The 26,245-nt window shown below is 42.0% G+C and overlaps 1 protein-coding gene across 2 annotated transcripts in view; it reads left to right on the top strand.

Annotated features, from left to right (window-relative positions):
* Positions 1–25,450, top strand: part of LOC138390668 (cytochrome P450 2J2-like) — a 35,346-nt gene extending 9,896 nt beyond the window's left edge. For both annotated transcript variants that reach the window (XM_069480073.1, XM_069480072.1), the window contains exons 2-9: positions 657–819; positions 3,370–3,519; positions 3,903–4,063; positions 7,713–7,889; positions 9,717–9,858; positions 12,665–12,852; positions 15,694–15,832; positions 23,367–25,450. In XM_069480073.1, the coding sequence (XP_069336174.1) occupies positions 657–819; positions 3,370–3,519; positions 3,903–4,063; positions 7,713–7,889; positions 9,717–9,858; positions 12,665–12,852; positions 15,694–15,832; positions 23,367–23,545 (1,299 nt within the window). In that variant the 3' untranslated portion in view covers positions 23,546–25,450. The remainder of the gene's footprint in view (positions 1–656; positions 820–3,369; positions 3,520–3,902; positions 4,064–7,712; positions 7,890–9,716; positions 9,859–12,664; positions 12,853–15,693; positions 15,833–23,366) is intronic.
* The last annotated feature ends 795 nt before the right edge of the window (positions 25,451–26,245 follow it).

Below are 26,245 nucleotides of genomic sequence, written 5' to 3'. Positions count from 1 at the left end.
CTTTCTGCCTTTTATGGTTGGGGAGCTGAGGCCCAGAAAGTGAAGCAACTTCCCCAGAGCCCACAGCAACTGAAATGCAGAGCCGAGATTCTCACGTCACTCCAGCGCTAGGGAGCTTTCTCCATGCCTGGTCCACCCTGTAAGGCACCTTCTGTTGTCGAGCATTTGTTTCTATATTCTATGGCCAGTGTAGGAAGGGGTTGTTCTCTTTGGTTAAACAGATATTATGATTTACTAAGAAGTCCCTGCTTGCCACACAGACTTCCCCTAAGCATATCTCACCCTTCAGTCGTGGTTCAGATGTGCTGAATTCTCTCTCACTAGACTCTAGGATGTTTGAGGTTAGAGACCTTGTTTATATTATTATAGTTATACCCTCCGGCCTTGCTCTAGGGACACGTGAATGCTCACTCAATTCATGCTGGGTGAGTATATGAATGGATGTTCATAAGGAACCTTGTACATCCTGAAATGAATTGACTCTGAGCCTTGTTGAGAGGAGGAGAAAGGGAAACAAAAACATTCCCATCAGACCAAGTTGCGCACGCATGCACGTTCCTCTCAGTGTGAGTCCCTCCAGCTACACACACACAACCTCCATTTGTGAACACTCAGGTGTGTGCATATTCAGCTGTGACTACTTAACTGTTTTCCAGTTTGTGAAGAAATATGGGAACCTTCTTAGCCTGGACTTTGGGGACATACCTACAGTTGTTATTACTGGACTTCCCTTGATCAAAGAAGCCCTCATCCACATGGACCAACACTTTATGAATCGGCCCATTGTTCCTCTCCGAGAACATATCATTAAGGGAAATGGTAAGTAAGATTCTTGGTCAGTTGAAGGTGTGTGTTTGATATTCTTAGGGTCTGTCAGTTGTGCCTCTGTGACTATAAATTTCCAACAACCCCCCAACCGGCCCCGTATAAGCATCCTGCCTATAACAGAAGCTGGATGCCCACATTTCCTGATTGAAGTCACCCCCTCAGGGCACTTCACAGGGTCGGCCATACTAGAGATTTGGGAGAAGCCACATGTCCTGTACAAACTCACAGCAGATGCTTTTAAAATGATGTAACCACATCACCCAGTTATGGCAGAGGAAGAGGAGATGTGGTCTCTCTCTGCTGTCCCATTCCGAGCCTCTTCCCTTAGGAAAATGGATGTGGATCTGTTTCCTTCTGCTGCTGCTTTCTGTCTCTAGCTCCTTATGCTCTACCATGAAGGCCGTGCTGACCAGGGATCTCCAGCCTTCTTCTGGTCTATGTTAGAACAGGTCAGTGTGAATACTTAAGATTATCATTAAAGAAACTTAAACATTTAAAAACTGAAATGAAATTTCAACTCTATTACTCTGTCAAAGAAGCATTTTGAGGTGCTTCCCAATTTCCCTTGTACTGTTAATCAATTAATTCTGTATCCACTCAATGTACTCTCTCCCATGTGAAGCACAGTGGGGGGCAGGAGTGATATAGTAATGAGTAGAACAGATGAAATCTATGTCCTTATGTAAGTTCTATTCACTGTGAAAGACTGTATCAATTAACCATAATAATCTAAAGCCTATAGTGTTATGGTGATAAATGCAGAATGTGCTTATGTAAGTTATCTAAGGTAGTCCTCAGATTTAGGAAAAGCTAATTGAATGAAGTAAAAAAACAATGAAGCAGTGGGGCAGAATATAAAAGTCCTTGAAGTGTACAGAAGACAGTGAACTTGAGGAATTGAAAGGTGGCCAATGTGGCAATGACAGGGATTAAAAGGAGACAATTAAATGAAAATACATCTGCTGCGCTTGGCCAGGGATAGTTCATGCAAGTTATTATTAAGGATGTTGGTTTTGATCCTAATAACAACAGAAGTTCTCGAATGGTTTTAAGTAGAGAAGGAAATTATCATATTTACACTGTACATTTTTAAGACTCATTTAGACTGTCATTTAGAGAATGGACAAAAAAGAACAAGAGACTAGTGTAGCCTTTTTGGTTATAGAAGGTGTTCTTGGACCAGGGGGGTGGTGAGAACTGATAGTAGGTTAGACTAGGGCAGTGGCAGTGAAGACACATGGATTCAAGACATCCAGGAGGTGAATCTAATAAGGCATGATGACCTAGATGCAGGGAGAATGAGGTGTGGAGATGACACCCAAATGGGTCAATGATGGAAACAAGGAACACTCATAAAAGGACAAGCTGTTTCCTGTGGTTGGGCATGTGTGGGGAATTGTATGGTGTAATCATGAGTTCAAGCCTGGATATACTTAGTTTGAAATGCCTTTAGGTCAGCAAAGTCAAGCAGATGTTGTATTAATATATATGGGGCTAGAGCTCAGGGACAGCATAGATGATCACTATTAATAGATGCTCTTTAAAGTTTTAGGAAGTGATAAGATTTCCCAGAATATAGGGTGAGAAGAGAAGAGGCTTTGGGAGAACTCCACCATTTCAAGATTTAATAGAAGAACATGAACCAGCAAAAGATATGGGAATTTGCTGGCAGAGAATTAGAAAGGAAATCTGGAGAATGTGTTATCCTCAGCACCACTGGATTGGAGTGTTTCCAGAAAGAAGTGTCTAATGCTGCTGCAAGATCAAGTAAGATGAGGTTAAAAGGTATCCCTGGATGTGATAGCAAGGAAGGCCATTTCATTGGTGATGGAAACCAAGGCCAAGGGTGAAAGGAATGGAGGTTGCTCTGGAAGTGAAGAAATGGAAGGAACAGGGCCTCACCTGTGTATGGACAGATGATGGTCTGTTGAACACAGCAAGACAGTTTTCTTTCCCTTTGCCTGTGGTGTTCTTTCTGTATGGAATATTCACTCCTCGTTTTCTTGAGTTATCCCTTTATCTTTTACCATCCATTAGGTAAAAACTCTCCTATAAAACCTTTATTGGCTTCCTCAAGTATATGGACTTTATCTTATCTGTAAGCACATTTCTAGCATTTGGCATGACATGAATACTTAACTTGACTTATGTGGCTAATAATCAGAGCATGGGCTTTAGAATCAGGAAGACCTGAGTTTGAACACCTCTTTAGCTATGTACTGTGTAACCTTACGACATTTATTTTATCCTCTGTTTCTCAGTTTTCTCATTAGTAAAATGGGGTGGTGGTGGTAATAATTGTACCTACCCCACAGAATTTCTCTGAGTACTGAATTGCAGATGCATAAAAATATTTACTAAAGTGCCTAACATCCCCAGCAGTCAGTTATGTCCACTGCTTTGGAGTGATTTCTCTGAACAGGTTTCAAGTGCATTTATACCCTTTTCCTTTCCTCAGTCTTCCCACACATCTTCATACCGTTTGCTGGATATTCACATTATTGAACCAGAACACCATAGTATTGACTTTCTTTTTCCCAGGATTGATCATGTCCAATGGCCAGTTGTGGAAGGAGCAAAGAAGGTTCGCCATGACAGCACTAAGGAACTTTGGTCTGGGAAAGAAGAGCTTAGAGGAACGCATTCAGGAGGAGGCCCGCCACCTCATTGAGGCAATCAAGGAGGAGAACGGTGAGCATTTCATAGCACAGATGTGGGAGATTGTGGCCCATTCATTCGTTGGGCAGATAATTATGCAGTGCCTAATGCTTGTTCTGTGCCCAGCAGTGTGCTAAGTACTGAGCATAGAACAGTGAACAAGTCTCCATGACTCTGCCCTCAAGGAGTTCTAGAATTAAATGCATGAAGATGGGCAAAAGCACATGACTGAATCTAAGTCCTGCTCATCAGTTTGACTGTGGCATTGACTGAGTACTTGTTGTATGTCAGCCCCAGTGAAAGGTGGTGTAGCCAGGCCTCATGAATGGTTCAGTACTAGGTATGTCCTATGTCAGAGAGCGTAGACTCTCAGTGGGAACTAGAACAAATCCATCTTGTCCTTCCTCCCCCTCCAGAACAGCCTTTTGACCCTCACTTCAAAATCAACAATGCAGTTTCCAATATCATTTGCTCCATCACCTTTGGGAAGCGATTTGAGTACCAGGATGGTCAGTTTCAGGAGCTACTGAGGTTACTGGATGAGGCCACATGTAAAGAGGCCTCAGTGGCAAGTCAGGTAAGGAATTTTTCTTTCAATATCTTTGTAAATGTTATTGGGGCTAATGTTAGATACAGATGGGTTTTTCTTTTTTTTTTTCTTTTTTTTTTTTTTTGTGGGGGGAGAGTGTGGATTTAAACCTAGAAATATCCTTTTAAATTTGATTCCAATACTAAGTTATTTGAAATCAGTCTGTTGACTCTAGTGTTTTTCATAATATTAACCAACTGTTTACCATATGCAAAAAACATTTATATCATTCATGTAAAGTACAAAGCCATACATGACATATATCTGTGCACCTATGTTGTTCTTTTTGGAAAGAACAATACTGCCAATTGTCTTTGAGTCCCTCCTCTCTCTTTCTCCCTAACCCACCCATTTCTCTCTTCTGTTCCAGGTATTCTAAATTTTAGTGCTTACATTTCTTTGGTTATTAACATGTTCTTCTATTCCTGTGTTTTATATACATTGGTAACTAAATCTAGAGGATTGATCAAAGTAAGATTTTGTTTGTTGAAAAGGCTGCTTTTTAGAATGTACTTAATGTCTGGTTGTCTCATGTTACCATTGAGCGGTGGATTCAGGTGTTATCAGTCTGATCTATTATATCATCCCCCTTCCGCTTTTTACCTAATGGTTACAAAAATTATAGAAGATCATTGCCTACATGCATTATTTCTTTTCAGGATTCAAATAGGGGATATTGTAATTCTTTTTTTTCCCATTTTGCAATTGGCTTATTGTTATTGATTTTGTATTGATCAACTTCTGTAAACTTGTAACAGTATTTTAATTCATCTTTGGATGACTTCATAGGCAATCATATGTATGCAAATAAAGGAGGCTTTCTTTTTTCCTTTCCAATCCTTATCCATTAATTCCTCTTTCTTGCTTCATTGTGCTGGCTAGAGTGTCCAGTGTGCTAAAATTTCCTACTAAGATGGCGGATTGTTCTCATTTTCATTATATTTCTGTCAATTTTTACTTTATATCCTTTACAGCTATGTTGTTAGATGCATACATGTTTAAATCATTATTTATTATTAGTAACTGAAACTTTTTTTAACTATTTAGTAACATTCTTTACGTCTATTAATATTTCCTTCCCTAAATACTGTGTTGTCTGATATGAATAAAGGTAATTGTCTTTCCTTGCTTCCTGTATGGCTACTGCTCTTCTATCCTTCTACTTTCTACCTTCCTATGCCCTTACATTTTAGATGTTTCCTGTCTAAACAGCGTAAAGCTAGATGTAACTTTCATACCCAATCTGAAAGTCTTTGTGTTTTTTTTGTTGGACCATTCAGTTCCTTTTCTTTTAATCAAAATTATTACCAAATTAGAACTAATTTCTAATCATTTTGTGATTTCTATTTATCTGTTCTTTTCTTCTTCTTTGAGTTATTATGATGGAGTGTTCTTCTCATTGTCCTTTTCCCTGTGTTGGTTTAGAAGATGAACAGGCTTGTTCTATTATTTTAGTCTTTACCTGAAAATTTCAACATTCATCATTAAACCACCAGCATCAAAAATTAGAGTTTTTATCATCCCCCAGAATACTGCAAGAACTTTACAACATGACTTCTGATGAATGGTCTAGGCTACTAATGTCATGTATTTTAGTCTGTTCCTTTTTTAGTTCAAAAGTATGCAGGATTATTATTGTTTATGCAGTGAATGTTTGCTTATATTTACCCACATATTTATCAGTCTCTTTTTTCATCATCCCGTCTTGTATCTCACAGCCTCCTCTTGAATTTCCTATAGTGAGGGTCAGTTGGTGGCCAATTTTTTCAATTTCACTTATTCAAAAATATCTTCATTTTGCTCTACTTAGAAATTTTTTTTATTTCGACTGTTTTTTTTTTAAATTTCTATTTGCACGTTCAAAGTGTTATTCCACTATCCTCTGGGTTCCCACTTGTGCCATGGAAAGTCAGCTGGAAGTGCAATTGCTGTTCCTTCAGAAATATTTTTTTCTTTTCTGACTGCTATTGTGTGTATCTAACTATATAGCTGTAAAGCTAGATGATTTTACTGATTATTAGTTTCCCTATTGTGTATCTAGAAGAGCATTTATTTTTACTGATTCCTGACAAGCAACTAATGTGGGAGCTTTATGGACCCATCACACCAAAACTAGTAAAGTAGTCAGCATGATTCCTGAGACATGAAAAAGGCATAATGAATATGAGCTCTTATTACTGACAATGTTATTTTGAATTACTTGTTTGCATTCCTAGTCATGGTGGTCTCCAGTTCAGCAATTCCGTTGGCTTCTTCCTATGAAGGTAGAGTCTAGGAAGTGATGAGAGTTTGGTGGGTGCCCAGCCGGCTCCTGACTCCATGTCTCAGGGAAGAGAGCACAGGGGCAGCAGGGTAGGAAAACTAAGCCTTTCTTGGAATCTCAGAACATTGGAGGCTCTTTGACAGACAACTACAAATACTCTATCTCCATTAATTTTCCTAACAACTCTATAAATATGACATGAAGCAACACAGTGTGTGCAAGCTGGCATGCAGTGTGCAGGCACGTACAGAGAGTGGCTCACCAGCTGTGTGCTGAGTGCTCTGTGTATCTCATGTCATTCGGTCCCCAGAACCATGCTGGAGCCCCACTTGCAAGGAGTCTAAGGATCAACAAGGTACAAAGTATATTATTAGCAGTAGTATTACTGTTATCAAACTATTATATCTAGAAAGCAGCAAAGGTAATGGTCTCACCATGTCTGTCCCATTTTAACTCTAGGCATTTTTCCATTATATGATGACCTCTATTTTTCAGCATATATTACAGAAAGTTTATTCAACAACCAATTAATTTCGGTGAAAACTGTGAATTCTTACCCACATGGAGATCACAACATGGTGGGGGAGACAAATGCGCACACACACACACACACACACACATTAGTGATAACTGCCATGATGGAAAATAAAACAGGACATGAAAATAGATGGAAGGTGACAAAGGTCATTCAGCTTATGGGATCATCAATCAGACAGCTATGAGGAGGTGACAAAGGGCAGAGCCCTAATGAAGTGAGGGGCTGGGGATGTGTGGACTTCAGAGGAAGAGCTTTCCAGGCAGAGGGAACAGGAACTGCAAAGGCCTCAAACAGGAGCATCCTTGCTGTGATCCTAGAGGTTACTGCTGGAAAATAGATAGCGAGGTTAGGAAGGAGGCAGCCAGTCTGCGGTGCCCAGCTTGATGGGGCTTACAGGCCAGAGGAGTGACATGGGACTTGGTCCCTGTGTGGTGGAAAACCCCAAACACTGAGAGCCAAGGAATGAAATGACATGGTTAAACTGCTAAAGGATCTCTCTGGCAGCTCTGGGTAAGATGGGCTGGGAATGAGGTTGGCAATGGAATCACAAAACTGTGGAAAGCTCTTCTTACAGCATCCAGGGAAGAAGTGGTGATGCTTTGCACCAGGATGGCAAGCCACTGGGATGGCCAGAAGTGCTACAAGGCTGGATACTGTTTGGACAGAGAGCTGCAGTGCTTTGCTAGAGGGGTGAGACAGAAAAGAGGGGTCACAGCTGAACAAGCTTTCAGTGTGAGCCCGTGAAAGACATGGAAAGGAAGTTGGCTTCTGTTGTGTTAAATGGTGGAAAAGTGGCACCATGTTGTCTCCACGATTGTTTTCTTTTTCTCAATTAGCTCTACAGTATCTTTCCATGGATAATGAAATTCCTTCCTGGATCCCATCAAACTGTCTTCAGAAATTGGGAAAAACTGAAATTGTTTGTTTCTCGTATAATTGAAAAACACAAGAGAGATTGGAATCCTGATGAAACAAGAGACTTTATCGATGCTTACCTCAAGGAAATGGCCAAGGTGAGAAAACCAAAGTTGTTTCCTCTGTTTTGTCCTTAAAGGGCAAATAGGGCTATGCTAGTTTCCTATTGCTGCTGTATCAAATTACCAGAAACTTGGTGGGTTGAAATAGCACAGATTTATTCTCTTAGAGTTCTGGATGTCAGAAGTGTGACATCAGTTTCACAGGGCCAAACTCAAAGTCTGCCTGAGCTAGCTCCTTTTGTATGCTCCAGAGAAATATCTGTTTTTGTGATTTTTCTAGGTTCTAGAAGCTGCATATATACCTTGGCTTGTGGCCCCATCCTCCATCTTGAAAGCCGGCAACATAGTCTCCTCTCTGCCTCTGATCTCTGTTTCCATCCTTACGTCTTCTCTCTCTGGCTTTGATCCTCTTTCCTCTGTCTTACAGAGACTCTTCTGATTACATTGGGCCCACTGGGATAATATGGGATAATTTTCCCATCTTAGAATTTTTATCATAATCCCATCTGCAAAGTCCCTTTTTGCCATAAAAAGTAATATCAGGTTGTCAGAGATTAGGATGTAGATGGACGCCTTTTTGGGCCATATCCCTGCGTATCACAGGGGAGTCAAACCCAAGGCATAATTTCAGAAAGTATAAGGTAGCACTGAGTCAGGATTGATAAGGCTATTAGAAATAAAGATGGGGAGTTAATGTTGATGTCCAGTACTGCCTTTCATCCCACATCCTCTCCTTCTACCCATATTTGAAGGAGCTGTACACACTAGGAAAAACAGCACTTGAGCCTCAAAGCTCTGTTTTGTCATTAGTTGGACCTAGGCCCAGTGACCTAATATTTCTCTCATCCCCCTCTGCAGAACACAAGGAAAGCTGCACTGGATGCCACAGTTTAGCCTCAGGGCCTGAATGGGGCTTTGCCTTCTCCCTTGTCCTGATAGCATCCACTTTCCAACATTACAGGCCAGAAGACAGGGTAGGGAGCTAAACTGTATGCATGCCCTTTTCCTCAGTGACCTCTGGCTAATATACATCACTGCATCAGTGCCATAATCTTTACACATTGATTATTGGATCCTCTTCATGGAGTGGGCAGGATGGTGGATTTCTTTACCTCTTATTTCACTTTATTGCCATAACATTAATACAGGCAGTGCCTTCTCCCCAGAGGAGGAGACTTTGCTGTGCAAGTATGAGACCATGAATAGGAAAAGCAATGCTGGACAAATGGAAACTTCCAGGGGAGCATGGTAAAGATGATGGGGTATCATGAGAAATAGTTTCAGAATCAGAGTAGTGGAAACTGGAAAGGAAAAGATTAATGAGGCAATAGAAGAATCGTTCATAAGAGGAATTCTGTTTATTATTTCAGTTTTCAGCACAAACATTTGCTGGGTATTGCTGTGTGCCCTCGCATCTCACATAATTCCCACAGTGTCATCTTAAGAGGTGTGTGTGGTTATTTCCATTTTATAAAATAGAAAACTGAAGCACAGAGAGAGGTTAAGTAACTTGCCTTAGGTCCTACAGCTGCTAAGTGAAGTGGCTGACATTGGAAAACAAATCTGTCTTGTTCACATCCCATACTCCTTCCAGGATACTGATGGCTTCTTTCAAATTACAGGCATAAGAAAATAATTGTCTTTCATTTTCATCCACCCAAAAAGCTTCTAGCACTTGGGGCAGGACGATGCTAACGATATTGCTGTAATAAGTCTCTGCCTCCTAGGAGGCTAAAGGGAGAGTTGTTTCTTCTCGGGACCTTTCCTTCCAATCTCCCTCTGAGGATGAAACCCCTGTACGTTATGGTAACCAGGAATCCTATGAATAAATGAACCTATAACATTAAATATTGTCCTCCCTAGAATGCAGGCAATGCTACTTCAAGTTTCCATGAAGAGAACCTCATCTGGAGCACTCTAGACCTCTTCTTTGCCGGAACTGAGACAACTTCTACAACCCTGCGCTGGGGTCTGCTTTACCTGGCCCTCTACCCAGAAATCCAAGGTGGGTGTGTCAGTGTGTGTGCCCCACCCAGGACAAAATAAGGCCTCCTGGGATGCACTGCCAGTAGAGGGGCCATAAGAAAACATGGTGAAATGCAAGGAGATGTGAATAATCAAGAGGTGATGGAGACTGGGGAATGGGCACATTCTTCAAATTGTCTGTCAGGGCTGTGATGGGTCTAGGTAATACAAAAAGAAGAGAGAATCCCTGTCCTCCGGAAGCTGTGTAGGGGAAACAGTGAAGTGAGTCAAGATCTTGGAAAGATCCAGGAAAGTGTTCCATTCTCATGTGAAAATCTAGTGCTGAACCTTCCCTTCTTTTAAGTGACACCTTCCCATTTCCTCTGGATAAAGTCCAAACTCCTGATCCCAGTATATCATCCCTCTGATGGGCACCTTTCTGCCTGACCAGTCTCTGCCCCTCAGGTAATGACTGCGCTTCATGTCATTTCCTTTGCACTGTCCTTGTTTATGCCTCTCTGTCCTGACACCTGCTGCAGAATGTGCTTCCCAATTTCTCTACATAGTAAACTTGTGTCTCTTCTTGAGGCATCTGCTCAAATACTCCCTCCCTAAGATGTTTCTCCATTGCCCTGGGAAATTATGATCATTTTCTTCCTCCAGAGATGACTCAGTTTACCTCCATTATTGGGCTTGTCCCACATTATTTCTATAGCTTCCCCACAGACTGTGTCCACTCAAGAGCAGTGACTATTCCCATCATTTCTCTTCCTTCAGGTTCCAGAGCAGTTTGAGCACATGGAGGATGGGAACTCTTGTGATACAGTTTTTTACATTGTGGGTAATATTTATTAATGAGGCATAAACTCAATTTAATGGAGCAGGACCAACTTTTTTCCCTAAGATTAATATAGGAAAGAAAAGATCAGAGTGTTTCCCATGTACTAACGGTGTTTATTCATGGATTCTATATATTTCATATATAGATGCATAAATGTGTGCTTTGTATGTGTGTATGTATATGCATCCTGAGTCATGATATAACGTGCCTTTCTTACTGTGGGTTGCATTTTTTAGAAAGTTTACAAGCTACTGAATTAGTGTATAGATTTGACTTGTTGATAGAGGCTCCAAAATAACAATGGATTAAAATGATAGAAGTTTACACTCATGTTCACAGCAGTATTATTCACAATTGCAAAGAAGAAAAAGGAATTCTGTGTTCACTGATGAATAATGGATAAACAAAATGTGGAATGTACATGCAATGGAATATTATTCCGCCTTAAAAAGGAGGGAAACTCTGACACATGCTACCACATGGATAAAGCTTGAGAACATCATGCTAAGTTACAAAGGCTGATGACAAAAACAAGAATACCATATGATCCCACTTAGAGTGGTGAAATTCATAGAAACAGAAAGTAGAATGGTGCTGGCTAGAAGCTGAGAGAGGGTGAAATGGGGAGTTGTTTAAAACATAGAGAGTTTCAGTTTTGCAAGATGAAAAAGTTCTGGAGAGTGATTGCCAACAGCATGAATATACTAAACAGTATTCAATCATACAGTTAAAAATGGCTCAGATGGTAAATGTTATTGTATTTTAGCCCAATTAAAAATGTTTAAATATTCAACAGTGAAAATAAGTGATAGAAGTTTATTTCTCTCTCAGGTAAAAAAAATGTAAGCTGGACTTTGTAAAGCACTTAGGGTTTCAATTCTCTCCCACTTGTTGCTGTTGTGTCTAGAATGATGCCCTTGTTGGCTGTCTCTAAGATGGCTCCCACTGGGGCTGCCTTTGCACCAGTAGGATGGAAAAAGGGGAAACACATCCCCTTCCTTTATGGGCTTGTTCCAAGGATTGATCATCACTTTTGCTTACATTCTATTGGCCAGAACTGAGTCCCATGGTCACACTTAGTCACAAGGGAATCTGGGAAATGTACACTTTAGCTGCACAACCAGGTATCCAGGGAAAATCTTTAGAAAAAGAGAAAAAAAAGATATTGGGGGAGAGCAACTAGTTTCTATCATTTGTTGGGTACTCACCTGAATCAGTTCATGAATCCCAAAACATCCTTAAGATGAAGGCAGATTGAGCCCCATTAATCACATGAGGAGACTGAGGTTCATACAGTTTAAGCAACTTGTGACAGTAAAGTTACAGAGCACAAGAGTTTGTGACCCCATTGGTCATATGCCAGGGCCCACTTTCCACTCTTATATACCTCCTTGAAAAATTACAGTCTATACTTGTCCTATGGTCTGCATATTTGTGCCCCCTCCCCCAAATTCACGTGTTGAAGCCTAATTCCCAGTGTGATAGTAGTGGAAGGTGGGAACCTTTGGGAGGTGATAAGCTCATGTATGCATTAGTGCCCTTATAAAAGAAATCCTAGGGAGCTGCCTTCCCTTTCCACCGTGTGAGGAGGTAGTGAGAAGGTGCCATTTATATGCCAGAAAGTAGGTGTTTACCAGACACTGAATCTGCTGGTGCCTTGATCTTGTTAATCCCAGGTTCCATAACTGTGAGAAATAAATCTCTGTTGTTTGTAGGCACCCCAGGTCATGGTATTTTATTATAGCAGCCTGAATCGACAAAGACAAGATCCTTCTATGAGCAAAATGATCCTGGTTATTCATTCCTTAGTTAAGCCAGGCTCAAACAGAATTATGGAATTGGCAGTTTTCTAAAAAATCCCTTTGAAGGGTTTAGAACCATTGTATTTCTTTGCAATCTGGTCAGTAATTGAAATACAACAAATGAGATCTTGGAGCCCACTCCTACATCTTTAGAAGAAAGCATAAAAGTTTAAAAAATAATGGAACTTTTTCTTCTTTTCCAGAAAAGGTACACGCTGAGATTGACAGAGTGCTTGGCCAGGGGCAGCAGCCCAGCATGGCCGCCCGGGAGTCCATGCCCTACACCAATGCCGTCATCCATGAGGTGCAGAGGATGGGCAACATCATCCCCCTGAACGTGCCCCGGGAAGTGACAGTCGATACCACCTTGGCTGGGTACCACCTGCCCAAGGTAAGTAGGCACTCTTGGTCTCAGATCTTCAAGCCCCTCTTTGAGAAGGTGGAAATATGATCTTGAGAAGTGACATGTGTTCTTGTCCTGAGGAGTCATGTAAACAGGGAGAAAGCTGTGTCATAGCTAATATAATGCGAGTTTTTCCTCCATGTGTGGCCTTTAGAGTGTTAGTTTAAGTAGATATTAAGAGGTATGTGGGGAGTGGAGAAGGGAGGATTCCAGGCCAAATGTGTTTAGGCAAAGACTGGCTTTCCTTTGCTGTGGGCTCTCAGCATTTTCATTATGCTAATGTGAGTTGTGAGTCTCTGTTGGTACAGCAGGCAGCAGTTCTGGGTCAGACTTTGCCACAGATGCCTTTGGTTTGCCTTAGTAGAGCATCTCATAGGACTAGGGACCTGGCCAGACTGTCAAAAATTCTGCTTCACAGTCCTGGGGTTACAGAATGTGCGAATATGAAAGGACATTTGATACTACCTGGGCCAAATCACATTAATGCGGGTGCTTCTAACATAATATCCCCACAGGTATTTTTCTACCTTTTATTTTACAGCCTCATTTTGGAGAACTTCCTATCTCACAAGGAAGCCAATCCAAGTGAGTGCAGAATTAACTATTAGAAAGGAGAGAAAAGAGTGAACACTTACTAAGCAATCATTCTGTGTTGTGGATCCAGCCTCTTTCCAAACGTCTGACTCATTTCTCTGAATAAATCTGTTATTCCCACTTTATGGATTGGGAAGTCCAGGCTCAGATAAATCGAGTTTGCCTGACATCTCTCAACTACAAATGGCGAGATTTGGAGATCAAGAACCTGATGTATTCTCATTTTTTGTACTATACCATGCTCCCTCCATAGGAGTTGCTTTTCTTTAAATCTAAAAGCATCTCCCTGCAACTTTTTCAACTGGTCCCTGAAAAATGCCCTGTGCTCACAAAGGGACTATGATCTCACTGCACCTTCTACTCTTATGATCTGTGCAGACCGCTCTCCTTCGCCCCCTGTGTCCTCTCCCCACACTGCACCTTTACAGTTCATGCTCTTGCTTTCTCACCACCTTGGCCAGCATCTGTAGCTCTACTCCAGTCTGTCTAAGTCCCTCCAAGTATATCGTCCCTGGGGAATATCTCAGGAGGTAGAAGCAGAAGGGGTTGCCCATTGCATACTGCTTGATAACAGTGCCTTTACTATTTCTTTACTGACTGACCGTCTTGTGGGTAACGGCGGAGGTCTAAATTCCCCAGGTACTGCTTGCATTTTTCTAGCAATTCATTTAACTCCAGGGAATCAGCCCAGCTCAACAGAGTTCTTCTACCCCTGGTTTTTAACATCAGCTTTATCAACCATCCTGGGAACAGAAAAAATCAAATTAACTATATGTTACAGAGGCTAGAGCCATGCCTTTGACATCAAATTGACCTAGTTCAAGTCATAGCGCTACCCTCTCCACTGTGGACTCTGGGCATGACATTGAACTTCTCAGAGCTTCAATTTCTTCATCTATAAAATGTGTTTAAACCTACCTCATTGGATCCACAAGGTAAAATGAGATAATGTATGTACAGCATTTAACCCAGTGCTTAGTATGGAAAGTACTCAAAATGGCAGTTACTATTCTTTACTAATTCAACAAATATTCATTAGACACCTGAGATGCTCAGGTCTGGAACAACTGTGAGGAAAATAATCATGCAAGTGCATCCTTACAACCATGGTAACTGCCCTCAGGAAAGAACTCATGGGTTCTATACAGGTGCAGACTGGCAGGAGTGCTCAGGGAAGGCTTCCAGAAGGAAGTGAGGTTTGAGCTGAGGATTAAAGGATGATAAGAGGCAGTTAGCTCAGTGATGAAGTGGGGAGGAAGAAACTTCCTGGTGAGACAAACGTTTAAAAAAGCACTGAAATGAGAGGACGCATGATGTGTTTGAGAAGCTGAAAGTAGACCACCATAGAGAGAGCACAGGCAGGGGCTGAGAGGCACCCAGACAGGGGCAAGCAAAGGGGCTTCTCCCTGAGAGTGATGAGAAGGTGCTGAAGGGTCTCGAGTGTGAGGGCTGAGCCTGTGGGGTGATGTCACTAGATCATGCTCCAGGCTCTCTCTGCTTTCAGGGCATGGAGCAGATTGAAATGGGCAAGAGGATGTGGGCACAGCTAGGAGGCTGTTATAGGAAAGTGGCAACCTAGACTAAGGCAGCGGTGGTGGGCATGAAATGCAGGTAATGGAATCAAAAGAAATTCAAAGTAAAATGGACCAGTCTCACCGATGGGGTAGATGAAGGGAGAGTGAGGGAAAGGCTCACTCTGGGGTTTCCTGGGTTTGCTAGTATGTACCTGGCTGGAGAGGGGTCCTCTCACTGGGCTACCTGATGCTGTTAGTGAACCTATGGGGAGTGGGAGCAGCGTACAGATGTTGGAGGGAAGAGAATAGGAGAAACACAGGTCAATGACACGTCGTTTCCCTGTGTGGGGCTGCCACAGTTAGCACTTCCTGACCACTTCGTGGTAGAATGTGGACTGAGCAGCCTTTGCCTTATTCTCCCATCCATGCATACACGTCCCCTCCCAAGACCTACACTGACCTGTCTCTGTAGGGAAGGTCTATTCTAAACTCAAATGCAGCCAGACTTTTGTGGTAAAATTCCCAGAAAGCAAATCTAGTCCCACTGGTAAGCTGTCCCATGCAAAGTTGTGGTATTGGGTAGGGGGAGGGGCTGATGAGACTGTGAGTAGGTTGGGGAGGGAGGGTCAGGCCCTGGCATGGAACCCCAAGGACCACTGGCCCTCTGTGTGGGTGTGTTGGATGGTTCAAGCCCTATCTGAGTCTTTGCTGCTTTTTCTAGGGGACTATGATCATGACCAACTTGACTGCGCTGCACAGGGACCCCACAGAATGGGCCACTCCAGACACGTTCAATCCTGAGCATTTTCTGGAAAATGGACAGTTTAAGAAAAGGGAAGCGTTTCTGCCTTTCTCAATAGGTGAGTTATAATAGACAGGCGTATGGGAGTCCCGAATCCCTCTCCCAGCCTCCCCTGCTCTTCTCCCTATAGTCCCTGCTTTTGCTGGAATGTCTTCAGATGGCCCCGCCCAGGGCCACTCCATCTCCCTAAGGTGGCTGCACCAGGACCCCCGGGCTGGGCAGTCCTCAGCCTGCCCTTCCTTCCCACGTCCTCCCTGCCTTTGCTGAAGCTGTCGGCTTCCCTTGTGCTGTCCTCCAGCACAGTGGGGACCGAGACCCTGACCCCACCTGTCACTCACAAAGAGGGGGACATCTGCCATCTTTACTGAGTTTTTAAATCTCCCATGTTCTATAGAAACAGAGCTGCCATTCACATAGAAACAGAGCTGATCTATATTAAGGATAGAGGAAGGGGCAAGGGAAAAGGATTATTTATCCACCCTGAATGTCACTGGCTTAACTAGATTGGATTCTACTCTATAAGCACTTCTTGAAGAAGACCTTTTGCTTTTTTTTAAATTTTAAATGTCTTTAATACTTTTTTATGGTAAACAACTTGAAAAGTAGGAAAAAGGATGCAGGGAAAACTCTCTCCCTCCTGTTTGTAAGCTAACAATTTCAAAAGTGTAGTTTTAACACATAACATTGTAAAATCAATAACAAAAATTTTTAATATATTCCAGGTGTTGAGTTACTATGTTGCACAAATTTTTTCAAATAATTTCCTGTTTCCATATTTCAGAATATTTCCTGACTATGTATTATGTTTCAAGCATTCAGCCCTAAGGATGTGACAATGAATGTATGAAACAGAAAACAAAACAAAACAAAAACTGCCTTTGTGGTGCATTTGTTCTAGTATAGTCTACAAGGTTCGAATTGCTATCATCACTTACAGATAAGGAAACTGAGGCTTAGCGAAGTATGGAAATTAAGTCATAAATTTCATGTGGCAGAGTTAGTTCTCAGTCACAACCAGATTTATCATAAAATAAAGCTTCTATTCTTTCTAACAGTATCTACTGGTAGTAACTCAATGCTACACAGAACCCACACTGTGGAGTGCATTATAGTTTTGCTTATCCTTCACTTAAAATACGTATTGATTTTCTGAAAGAGTATCATTTTTCTTCTGATGACACTATGGCCCAGAAAGGGGGGAACTGGAGTTTGAACTTCTATCCTTGTGACTGCAAAGCCCCTCTTTTCCCACTGTGCTGTGCTGTCCTGATTGAGTGGGCTGATTGTGATTATAACCTCTTTGTCCTTCTTTATCTGGTTTTATGTCACCTTTGTTCACATTGGACAAGGAACGCTTTGTACATATAAGATGTAGGAATTCCTTCCAGTCTTCCTGTCTATGAATTTAATAGTTTCAAATTTTTTGTTACAGCAAAATGTTTCAGCTGTATATTTTAATTATTGTATTTTTTTTCTTGTCCCTCTCCTGTATCACATCCATGAAATGCTGAAATGCTAGAAATGTGACCCTCTGTGCATTCCACAAAAATGCTTTGCCTAATGCTCGCTGCACCTGTGATGAGAGGAATCTCATAACATGTCCATGGCTTTAAAAGGAAGAAGGATCCTGTAGGCTAAGTGATGACTGGATGCCTCTCCTTCCTATTATGAAAGTATCTTCCTTGTAGTGGCTTCCTGTCTCAACCTGCTAAAAAATTTTACTCCTCTGCATTACCTATAGTATAAAATAAATAAATAGGCCGGGCGCGGTGGCTCACGCCTGTAATCCTAGCACTCTGGGAGGCCGAGGTGGGCGGATCGTTTGAGCTCAGGAGTTCGAGACCAGCCTGAGCAAGAGCGAGACCCCACCTCTACCAAAAATAGAAAGAAATTATATGGACAGCTAAAAATATATATAGAAAAAATTAGCCGGGCATGGTGGCGCATGCCTGTAGTCCCAGCTACTCAGGAGGCTGAGACAGGAGGATCACTTGTGCTCAGGAATTTGAGGTTGCTGTGAGCTAGGCTGATGCCATGGCACTCACTCTAGCCTGGGCAACAGAGTGAGACTCTGTCTCAAAAAAAAAAAAAAATAAAAAAAATAAATAAATAAATAAATAGAACTACACCCAGTGACTCACTGGTGCTTGCCCGGGCTAGAGTGAGTGCCATGGCGTCAGCCTAGCTCACAGCAACCTCAAGCTCCTGGGCTTAAGTCATCCTACTGCCTCAGCCTCCCGAGTAGCTGGGACTACAGGCATGTGCCACCATGCCCAGCTAATTTTTTCTATATATATTTTTAGTTGGCCAGATAATTTCTTTCTATTTTTAGTAGAGACGGGGGTCTCGTTCTTGCTCAGGCTGGTCTGGAACTCCTGAGCTCCAGTGATCCGCCCGCCTCGGCCTCCCAGAGGGCTAGGATTACAGTCGTGAGCCACCTCGCCAGGCCCACTCACTGGTGCTTTGTATTGAGAATTGTATTACACCTTGTTAATTAGAGACTTGATTTGCAAGCAAATTATCTCAGTTAGTCTTTACAACAACCCATTGCTAATAATTAGGCAGGAGTTGGAGTGGTGCCTCCTTTTTTAATACAGGGCAACTGAAAATAAAACAGAGTTCTTTTTATCCAATATCATATGGCCAGCCATTGGTAGAACAGCACCTAAGAGTCCAGTTTTTGTACTTCTAGTCTAGTGCTCCCTCCAGTACACCTAGAATGCAACTTACTTTTCCATTTAAAGGCCTCTCCACTTTAAGACTCACTGATTTCATTCCATATGTATCAATTAACACATTGGCATCAGGGCATTTGGATCCCAGCTTGACCTGCATATGGGGGAATGATTCCCAAACACTGACTACCAACTAACTCGCACCAACCACACCTCTCCTTTGTTTAAAAGCAATGCCTTTTGGTCTGTGCCCTTGCATAGACACAAGCACACTTTCACTCAGGTCATCACACGCACGCTGACCCTTCATTTGGGTCCTCACACATAGACTTCGTCCTCTCAAACACTTCAGCAGACATACACAATGCAGGCACTCTTGCATTCAAACAGGAAAACGGGAAAAAGCACTACTTAGCAATAAACACATGCAGCTGTTGCGGAGGCCAAAAAAATTCTGAAAGATCTTACTCTTGCCCTGTGGATGTACAGTATTTCATCAAGTGTAACAGGATACCCCATTTTATTATAAACAGATTTTTCTGCTGTCTTCGATTACAAAACAAAACCCAAGCATCAAACTCCTGTCTTATTGTCCTAATGTATGCACGGTTTCGGCGACAATAATCACAAAATACAACAAAAAGTTGCCCACATATCTATCTGTTCTATTCTGTGAAACATCTGTTATCAAGTTAGTTTCTTAGGAGAAATTGAACATTTTATAGCCTTTTATACATTTATTTTAAGACAGGTGTGTGAAAATCTCAATGACACCCATATGCATCATCTGGACTCACCTGATTTTGAGTCAAAAACCTGAATGATGCATATGTGCACCATCTGATGCCAATGTGTTAATGTATTGCTATATAACAAACACTCCAACACTCTGTGGCTTGAAACAAAAATGACATTATTGCTCACATGTCTACAAGTCAGATACGTGGCTCTGCTGATCTTGGCTGGGCTCTCTTGCTCTCTCTGATCAAGGCTGGGAGATAAGCTAGCCATAGACTAATCTAGGATGTCCTTAGCTGGAACAACATACACATTTCATGATATCTTTCATACTCCAGCAAGACAGCCTGGCTTGTTCACATGGTGGTGGATAAGGACCCAGGAGGCAGGATGGAAACACACAGGCCTCTGAAGGTTCAGATGGGGAATGGGCACATCACGTCCACTGCATTCTGTTGGCCAGTGCAAGTCATGAGGCCGTTTCCAATGCAAGTGGAGGGTAATTGCTGTCACTTTTTATGGGAAGAACTATGACGTCACATTGCAAACGATGTGGATCCAAAAAGAGTGGGAAATTGGAGCTGTTGTGTTCTCACCATCTCTCTTTCTGACTGAGAATGAAATTCAGCAGTTTGCCTGGGGAGTGCTGCAGAAGGTGTGGTGGAATGAGGACCAGTTAAATGGAACAGGGATAAGAACCTGAAGAATCCCAGGGTTTAACAAAATGTCCTCAGGACTGCATGGTTTCTCCACCACAGCCCCATCTCTGGAACACAGTGGCTTTTCCTCACTCTTGGTGTAGCACTTTCTAAAGACAGCCTCCCTGGAAGAATGAGGTGTGGGCAGCAGTCTCCCTTCTCCTGGGAAAGATGACCAGGTGCAGAATTACTACATGTGCATTATCTGCATCTTTCTATTTACTTTTCCTCATTTAAATTCTTCCCTGTTTGATCCATCAAAGCAACAGGCAGCTTCATGAAAGGCAGGAATCTAGTTCCTCATTTTCCAAATAACATCATTAGATCATAGGAGATAGGGTTGCAAAGAACTTTGCCAAAAACCCAGCTCCGTTCTCTCATTTTACTGCTGAGGCAATTGACCAGGTGTGTTAGTGATGGCCGGTTAGTGGTAGTACCATAGACAGGGTCCAAGTATCCTTTCATCCAGGCCAAGGGGTTGAAATCTAATAGTCCTAATTTTCATGCTTTCAAAAGCAAATTCATACCTACTATCCTACTGGGATCCTTGCCCAGCCATGTAACACAGAAGAGAGATTATTTCATGTATTTGACAAGTGAGAGAAGTTTAGCTCTGTGAGAATGAATGGTTCCCTCACAGTCACACGTAGGCATTGGTGGAGCTAGTTCTTTAACCCTCGTTCCTGACTTCCTGGGTCCAGTTTCATCATAATATATGGATTCTTCTAGGAGAATCTTGGGCATTTACAATATGCTGGTATGATATCATTTTAAACAAGTTGCTAATTATGCTATCTGTGATTGGTAAAAAGATAAAGATGAGGGCAACAGAGATGAATTCGACACATGCTGGTGGGAAACACAGGCACACAATAATAAAATGACATAATCATGAAGGACATTTACATTTCTTAGGCACCATTGCATGCATGATTTAATTTTATTTCCTGAACAAGTTGTTACTGGAAAAGAACAAAATTTAGGCATGTATATATTGGTAAATTTGCAAGAACATTTAATTACATGGCAAAAATACAAAGTAGCAAAAGCAGCATACAGAATTAACTATAGGGAATATGCCTGTTATGGAGTTCAGGAAGTCCTTACTAGGACAATGAGGAATTATGGCAAAATATTCAAAACGGTTGTGTCTGGATTCTGGGAGTACACATATTTTTTACTTTCTTCTTTATACTATTTTTCCTGCTCATTTTCTCTTTTTGCCCTGGATATGCATTACTTAGGGAGGAAGTAAGCTAATGAAATGCACACGGGAGAGATGGTGGTGGACACAGATGTCAGGTACTTCAGCCAGGTGCGGGGAGGAGGACATGCACTCGAAGAACGGACAGCAGTAGCCTAGAGCAGGTCTCAGAGCACAAGCAAGATGACGAGGGGTATGTACAGGGTGGCCTTAGCAGTGATCAAAATGAGTTACATGGAAGGGATACTGACCCAATGAGTAAATATATTGAGGATAATGGGAGTTATGGGAGAAAGTTAGAAATAGGGAAAGGGAGAAAGTAGAATGAACTCTGTGGCATTGGGTTGCTATTGGAGGTAATTGATATGAACTGAGATTTTCAATACATTTAGAAATCTAGATGTAAATATGGGGATATATGCACACATTTGAATATATACTCATATACATACATATATTCCCCAGCCCTGTCCTCTGAGATGACCTAAGAGCAGTAACATCTGGAGTGCACTGAGCATGCCTAATGCCCAGATGTTGATTTCTACATATCTATATACACTAAATGCAACCAGAACTTTTTGGAAGATGGCTGATTTCAGAGCTGTAGAAGAAAAAGTATAAGATAAACCTGATATATATTGTTGTGCCAAAAAGGCAGGAAATGCCAGCATGAGTGGGCATCTAATGGCCAAATCTGGAATATTTTGAGCATCAAAACAAGTAATGATAGTAACAGATTATCACCATTTGAATAAAAATAGGAACCCCATGAATCCATACTTATATAAATCAATGACTGAATGAATAAATGGAAAGGAATGCAATTTACTAACAAGTAACTCAGTAGAAACAAGCTCTATTCATTATTTTAGCAAGTTTTTGTATATTTGAATTTATTTCAGAATAAAAGATACCTTATGGGAAAGGACCATAGTAAAGAACTATAACGTGCAGAAATCTATTTTAATTACTATGCCACCCAAAAAGTTTTACTTAAAGGTTTTCTTTTAGTTTGTATTTTTATTTTTTAGAGATAGTTTCTTGCTTTGTCACCCAGGCTGGAGTACACTGGCATGATCATAGCTCATTGGAGCATCGAACTCCTGGGCTCAAGTGATCTCAGGGCTTAGCCTCCCGAGCAGCTGGGACTGCAGGTGTACGCCATAATGCCCAGCTAATTTTTTCTGCTTTGTGTAGAGATGGGTTCTCACTATATTGCTCAGGCTACCCTTGAACTCCTAGCCTGAAGCGATTCTCCCACCTCAGCCTCCCAAAGAGCTGGGATTACAGGGGTGAGCCACCACGCCTAGCCAAGGTCATGCTTTAAATTGTATTCTTCTGTGTTTTCAAAATTAACTATATCAAGTTAACAATAAGCTATTATACAGCTAGAAGGTTTACTATTATCTAGGTGACATTTTAAAATACATTTTTTGCTATATAAATTATTAAATTATTTGACCCTTTTGGATTCAGTGTGTAATAGCCCACACAATACATAAAATAAAGTTTTCATCATAAACACACATACATTTTCACTAATGCCTAGAGAGGTTGCTTAATTTACCCCAATCACATGGCCACAACATGGGCAGAGTAGAACTGGACCTCTGTCCTTCTGACTCCAGTTCACCCACACATAACAGGGAGTGGGACAGGACCAGGGCAGTGCCGAGTCTGAGCTGTGGAGAGCAGGACTCAGCCTTGGGCCCTACTTTAGAAGCAATGGCTTGTGTGGGAGAAGGACTACTGTGTATAAGAGCTACTGTTCGAATATAGAGGGCCACCCATGCCAGTGAGGACGCCATGATTAAGGAGGAGGAGGTGGCATAAGGGAAAGATGACTTGTACTTTAGAAACACTGTTCTGATAGTTACTTATTTCTAATTTGGACAGTTGCCTTTTAAGAACTGGTAAACATTAGCACAGTGTTTTAATTATTGTTTCCTTGTCTGATTTGTCATATTTATGTGAGTTTTTAAAGTCCTTAGACTAGACAAACACTTTCTACATTAGTCCAGCCTTCCGGTTCTATGGTCCCACACCTTCCACTTTCAGCCCTCAACCTCACCTGCCTGCCCTCTGAAGGCATTTGGCTTTGTGATTCAGGACTTCTGCTTCCTGTGCCTGGGTGAACCCAAGGTGTTGTCAGACTTAAGCTGCTGCCCCTAAATCCCTTCCTTGGATCAGGTTTGCAGGTTGTGGTTGGGGATCCTAATCTCTGCGAGGCACCAATGCCACCTGGAGGACAACTCCTCTTTTGATTTTGTCTTTCAGGAAAGCGGGCATGCCTTGGAGAACAGTTGGCCAGGTCTGAGCTGTTTATTTTCTTCACTTCCCTTATGCAAAAATTTACCTTCAAGGCCCCAAACAATGAGAATCTGAGCCTGAAATTCAGAGTGGGCCTCACCCTCTCCCCAGTCAAACACTGCCTCTGTGCTGTTCCTCGGGCCTGACATTGTAGGGAAGGAATGGATAAAGGAAAGTAAGAAGAATAGGAGCATGTTCTGAAGACACTGGTGACTGCACAGGTGTGAGGGGACAAGTGGCCCTGAGGAAAGATAAGAAGAAATGGACTCTGAGGAGACTATCCAAATCTGAGCTCTGCTGTCTCATCTGAATTAGCCTTGGGAAAATCATTTATGTGCTGAACATTTTAGCTTTTCATCCAGGAGAGAAAATGGATAATGATTCCTTCACTAAAGAAAGTTCTTGTGAGAATCAAAGGAAATAATGTACTTTAAGTGATTTATAAGCCATAAAGCACGTCATAAGAGTTATAGTGGTAATTTGCCTCCCCCCTGCTTCTGTTGTTAGACATGTATTTGCTTCTGGCCTGTTCACACAGCTGGGATCAAAGTGGTGCAAAATAGTCAATAGGATTTAAAAATGGGCCCTGGAAGCAGCCACACAGGTGAGCCATAAAGACTGTCACATTTGGTCCCACTGTGCTTACTTTATTTTGTTCATGCCTCAGTGTGGTTTTCTGAGAAGTTAGCAGGGCACATATTATTCCCTATTGACAGACAGAGAAAGCAAGTGTTGTTGAAGCAGTTTCCATGGATGACATAAGGAAACACTACCTTGGCCTTAGATCCAGGGCCAAGTAGAATGTGTCCCCAATTAACCAACCTGGGAAGCAGATCTGGGGGACAAATGTGGAAATATTTTCTGTCCGTAAGAGTACCTCTTTGCCTTAAATATTTCCTCAGGTATCAATTGTCAGTCTGTTTCACATTGGATTTACCTATGTTGTAGGTGTGATTTTTTTTATTGCAACTAGATTGTAAGCTTTTGGTGGGCCCTGGTAGAGTATTGTATAGCAGGGAATCAGAAATGTCATATACCTGCTCAACCTATCTGGGTCTGGCTGCTGAGGGGAGACAATGCTCATAAAAGAGAAGGCCAGGTAACACTGATAGTCAATGGAGTTTGACCACAGTGCCAATGCAGACAAACCAACAAAATGCCTGGGAAACTGGGCTGACACTCATAAAAAGATCTCTGTTTTCCTCAAAGTGATGTCTTAGAGTCTGTTTTCTGTTGCTATAACACAATACCTGAGACTGGATAAATTATACAGAACAGTTTATTTGCTCAGGATTCTGGAGGCTGGAAAGTCCAACGGCATGGTGGCAGCTTCTGGCAAGGGCTTTTGTACTGTGTCATGATATGGTAGAAAAGCAGCAAGGGTAAGCAAGCATGTGCAAAATAGAGAAAGCATGAGGTGCTGGACTCACTTTATAGCAGCCCACTCTCTGGATAACTAACCCACTTTGGGAGAAATGACATTAATCCATTTGTGATGGCTCCACCCTCCTGACTGAATCGCCTTACACTGAGTACCACCTCCTAACACTGCAGCATTGGGGAACAAGTTTCAAAAGAAGCTTTGAAGGGGACAAACACCCAAACCCTAGCAAAGTGGTTAGACCTATGTAATTTAAATAGCATAAAACACAACATGCCACGAAGCCATGGTGCTTATCCTTTTTGTTTCTTGGGGTTCAGAGAAAAGCAAATGTCGTTGGCACTGTGAGAATGAGAAGCAGAAAAAAGGATGGGGAGAAGGTGTTTGGCTGGAGCCACCCTAAGATGGCTGAGAGAGCCAAGAATAAGTGTGTCTGGAAGAAATTGTTTGGTTTAATGTGTGGGAGGAGGCTTTGGTCCTTCTTGCCTGGGAGAAGAAAGAATGGAAGTGAGAGGCCCATGCATGTGCACTTTCTTTGTAAACCACTGCAAAGTTGCATCTCTAGAAAACAGACCAAGTGATAGACTGAGAATAAAGCCAAACAAATCAGGTCTTCAACTTGAACTTCCCAAACTTCCAGGACTTTGTCTTCCACTTTTTTTCCCCAATAAGATCACCCAAGTAGAAGACTCAAATGGAAATTGGTCAAAATACATTATGTGTCTCAGTTTCTTCGTCTGTAAAATGAAGGATTTGTTGAAGACATCTCTAAATTCCATTCCTGCTCTGCTGTGCATTGTCCATGTTCCTAGATGGTCAGGTACACACCCACTTTTAGGGGAATAAATGGAAATTCACTGGGGACTTATGCTGGCCTAAGGGATGCACAGGACTCAGGGCCAAGTAGAGTGTGAGCACAATTAGCCAGAACCCTTGGGGAATAGATGACTAGAATTGAAATTTCTGACCATATAAAATGTCTCTGGTTTTTTTTTTTTTTTTTTTTTTTTTTTTTTTTTTTTGGCTTGTTGGAGAGGCTCTAAGCTGTCCAAGCATGACATGAAGATTTTGTTACACACACTTTTGTAACTCTCTTACACCTGTATCTACTTGGAAGGTTCCAGGGTCCCTTCCCCTCTTCTTTTGTATCAGTGCCTGACGCACAGTGTGCAAGCAATATAACATGACCTGTGGCATCATGGACCAAGAGTGGATTTTGCCAAATGGCAACCCAGGCTGTGAATCTCCTATCACTCTCCTACAAAGATACACAGACACATGCAGGCTGTAGGATAAATTTAAAATCGGGGTGGAGGTTGTGTGACTTACTGCAGAGAAGAACAGGGCACACATGATATCCTGAGTACTCATGGAAGTGTGACCAGTTGGGACTGCATGTGCCAGGGAGAGGTTCAGGATAGGGACTGCCCTCACAGCGTCACACATATTTATAGACAGGGGGCGG

Source organism: Eulemur rufifrons, chromosome 8, assembly GCF_041146395.1.
Source record: "Eulemur rufifrons isolate Redbay chromosome 8, OSU_ERuf_1, whole genome shotgun sequence".
In the NCBI taxonomy this organism is placed as follows: domain Eukaryota; kingdom Metazoa; phylum Chordata; class Mammalia; order Primates; family Lemuridae; genus Eulemur; species Eulemur rufifrons.
Note: the sequence above shows the minus strand (reverse complement) of the source record. Positions and strands in the feature narration are given on the sequence as shown.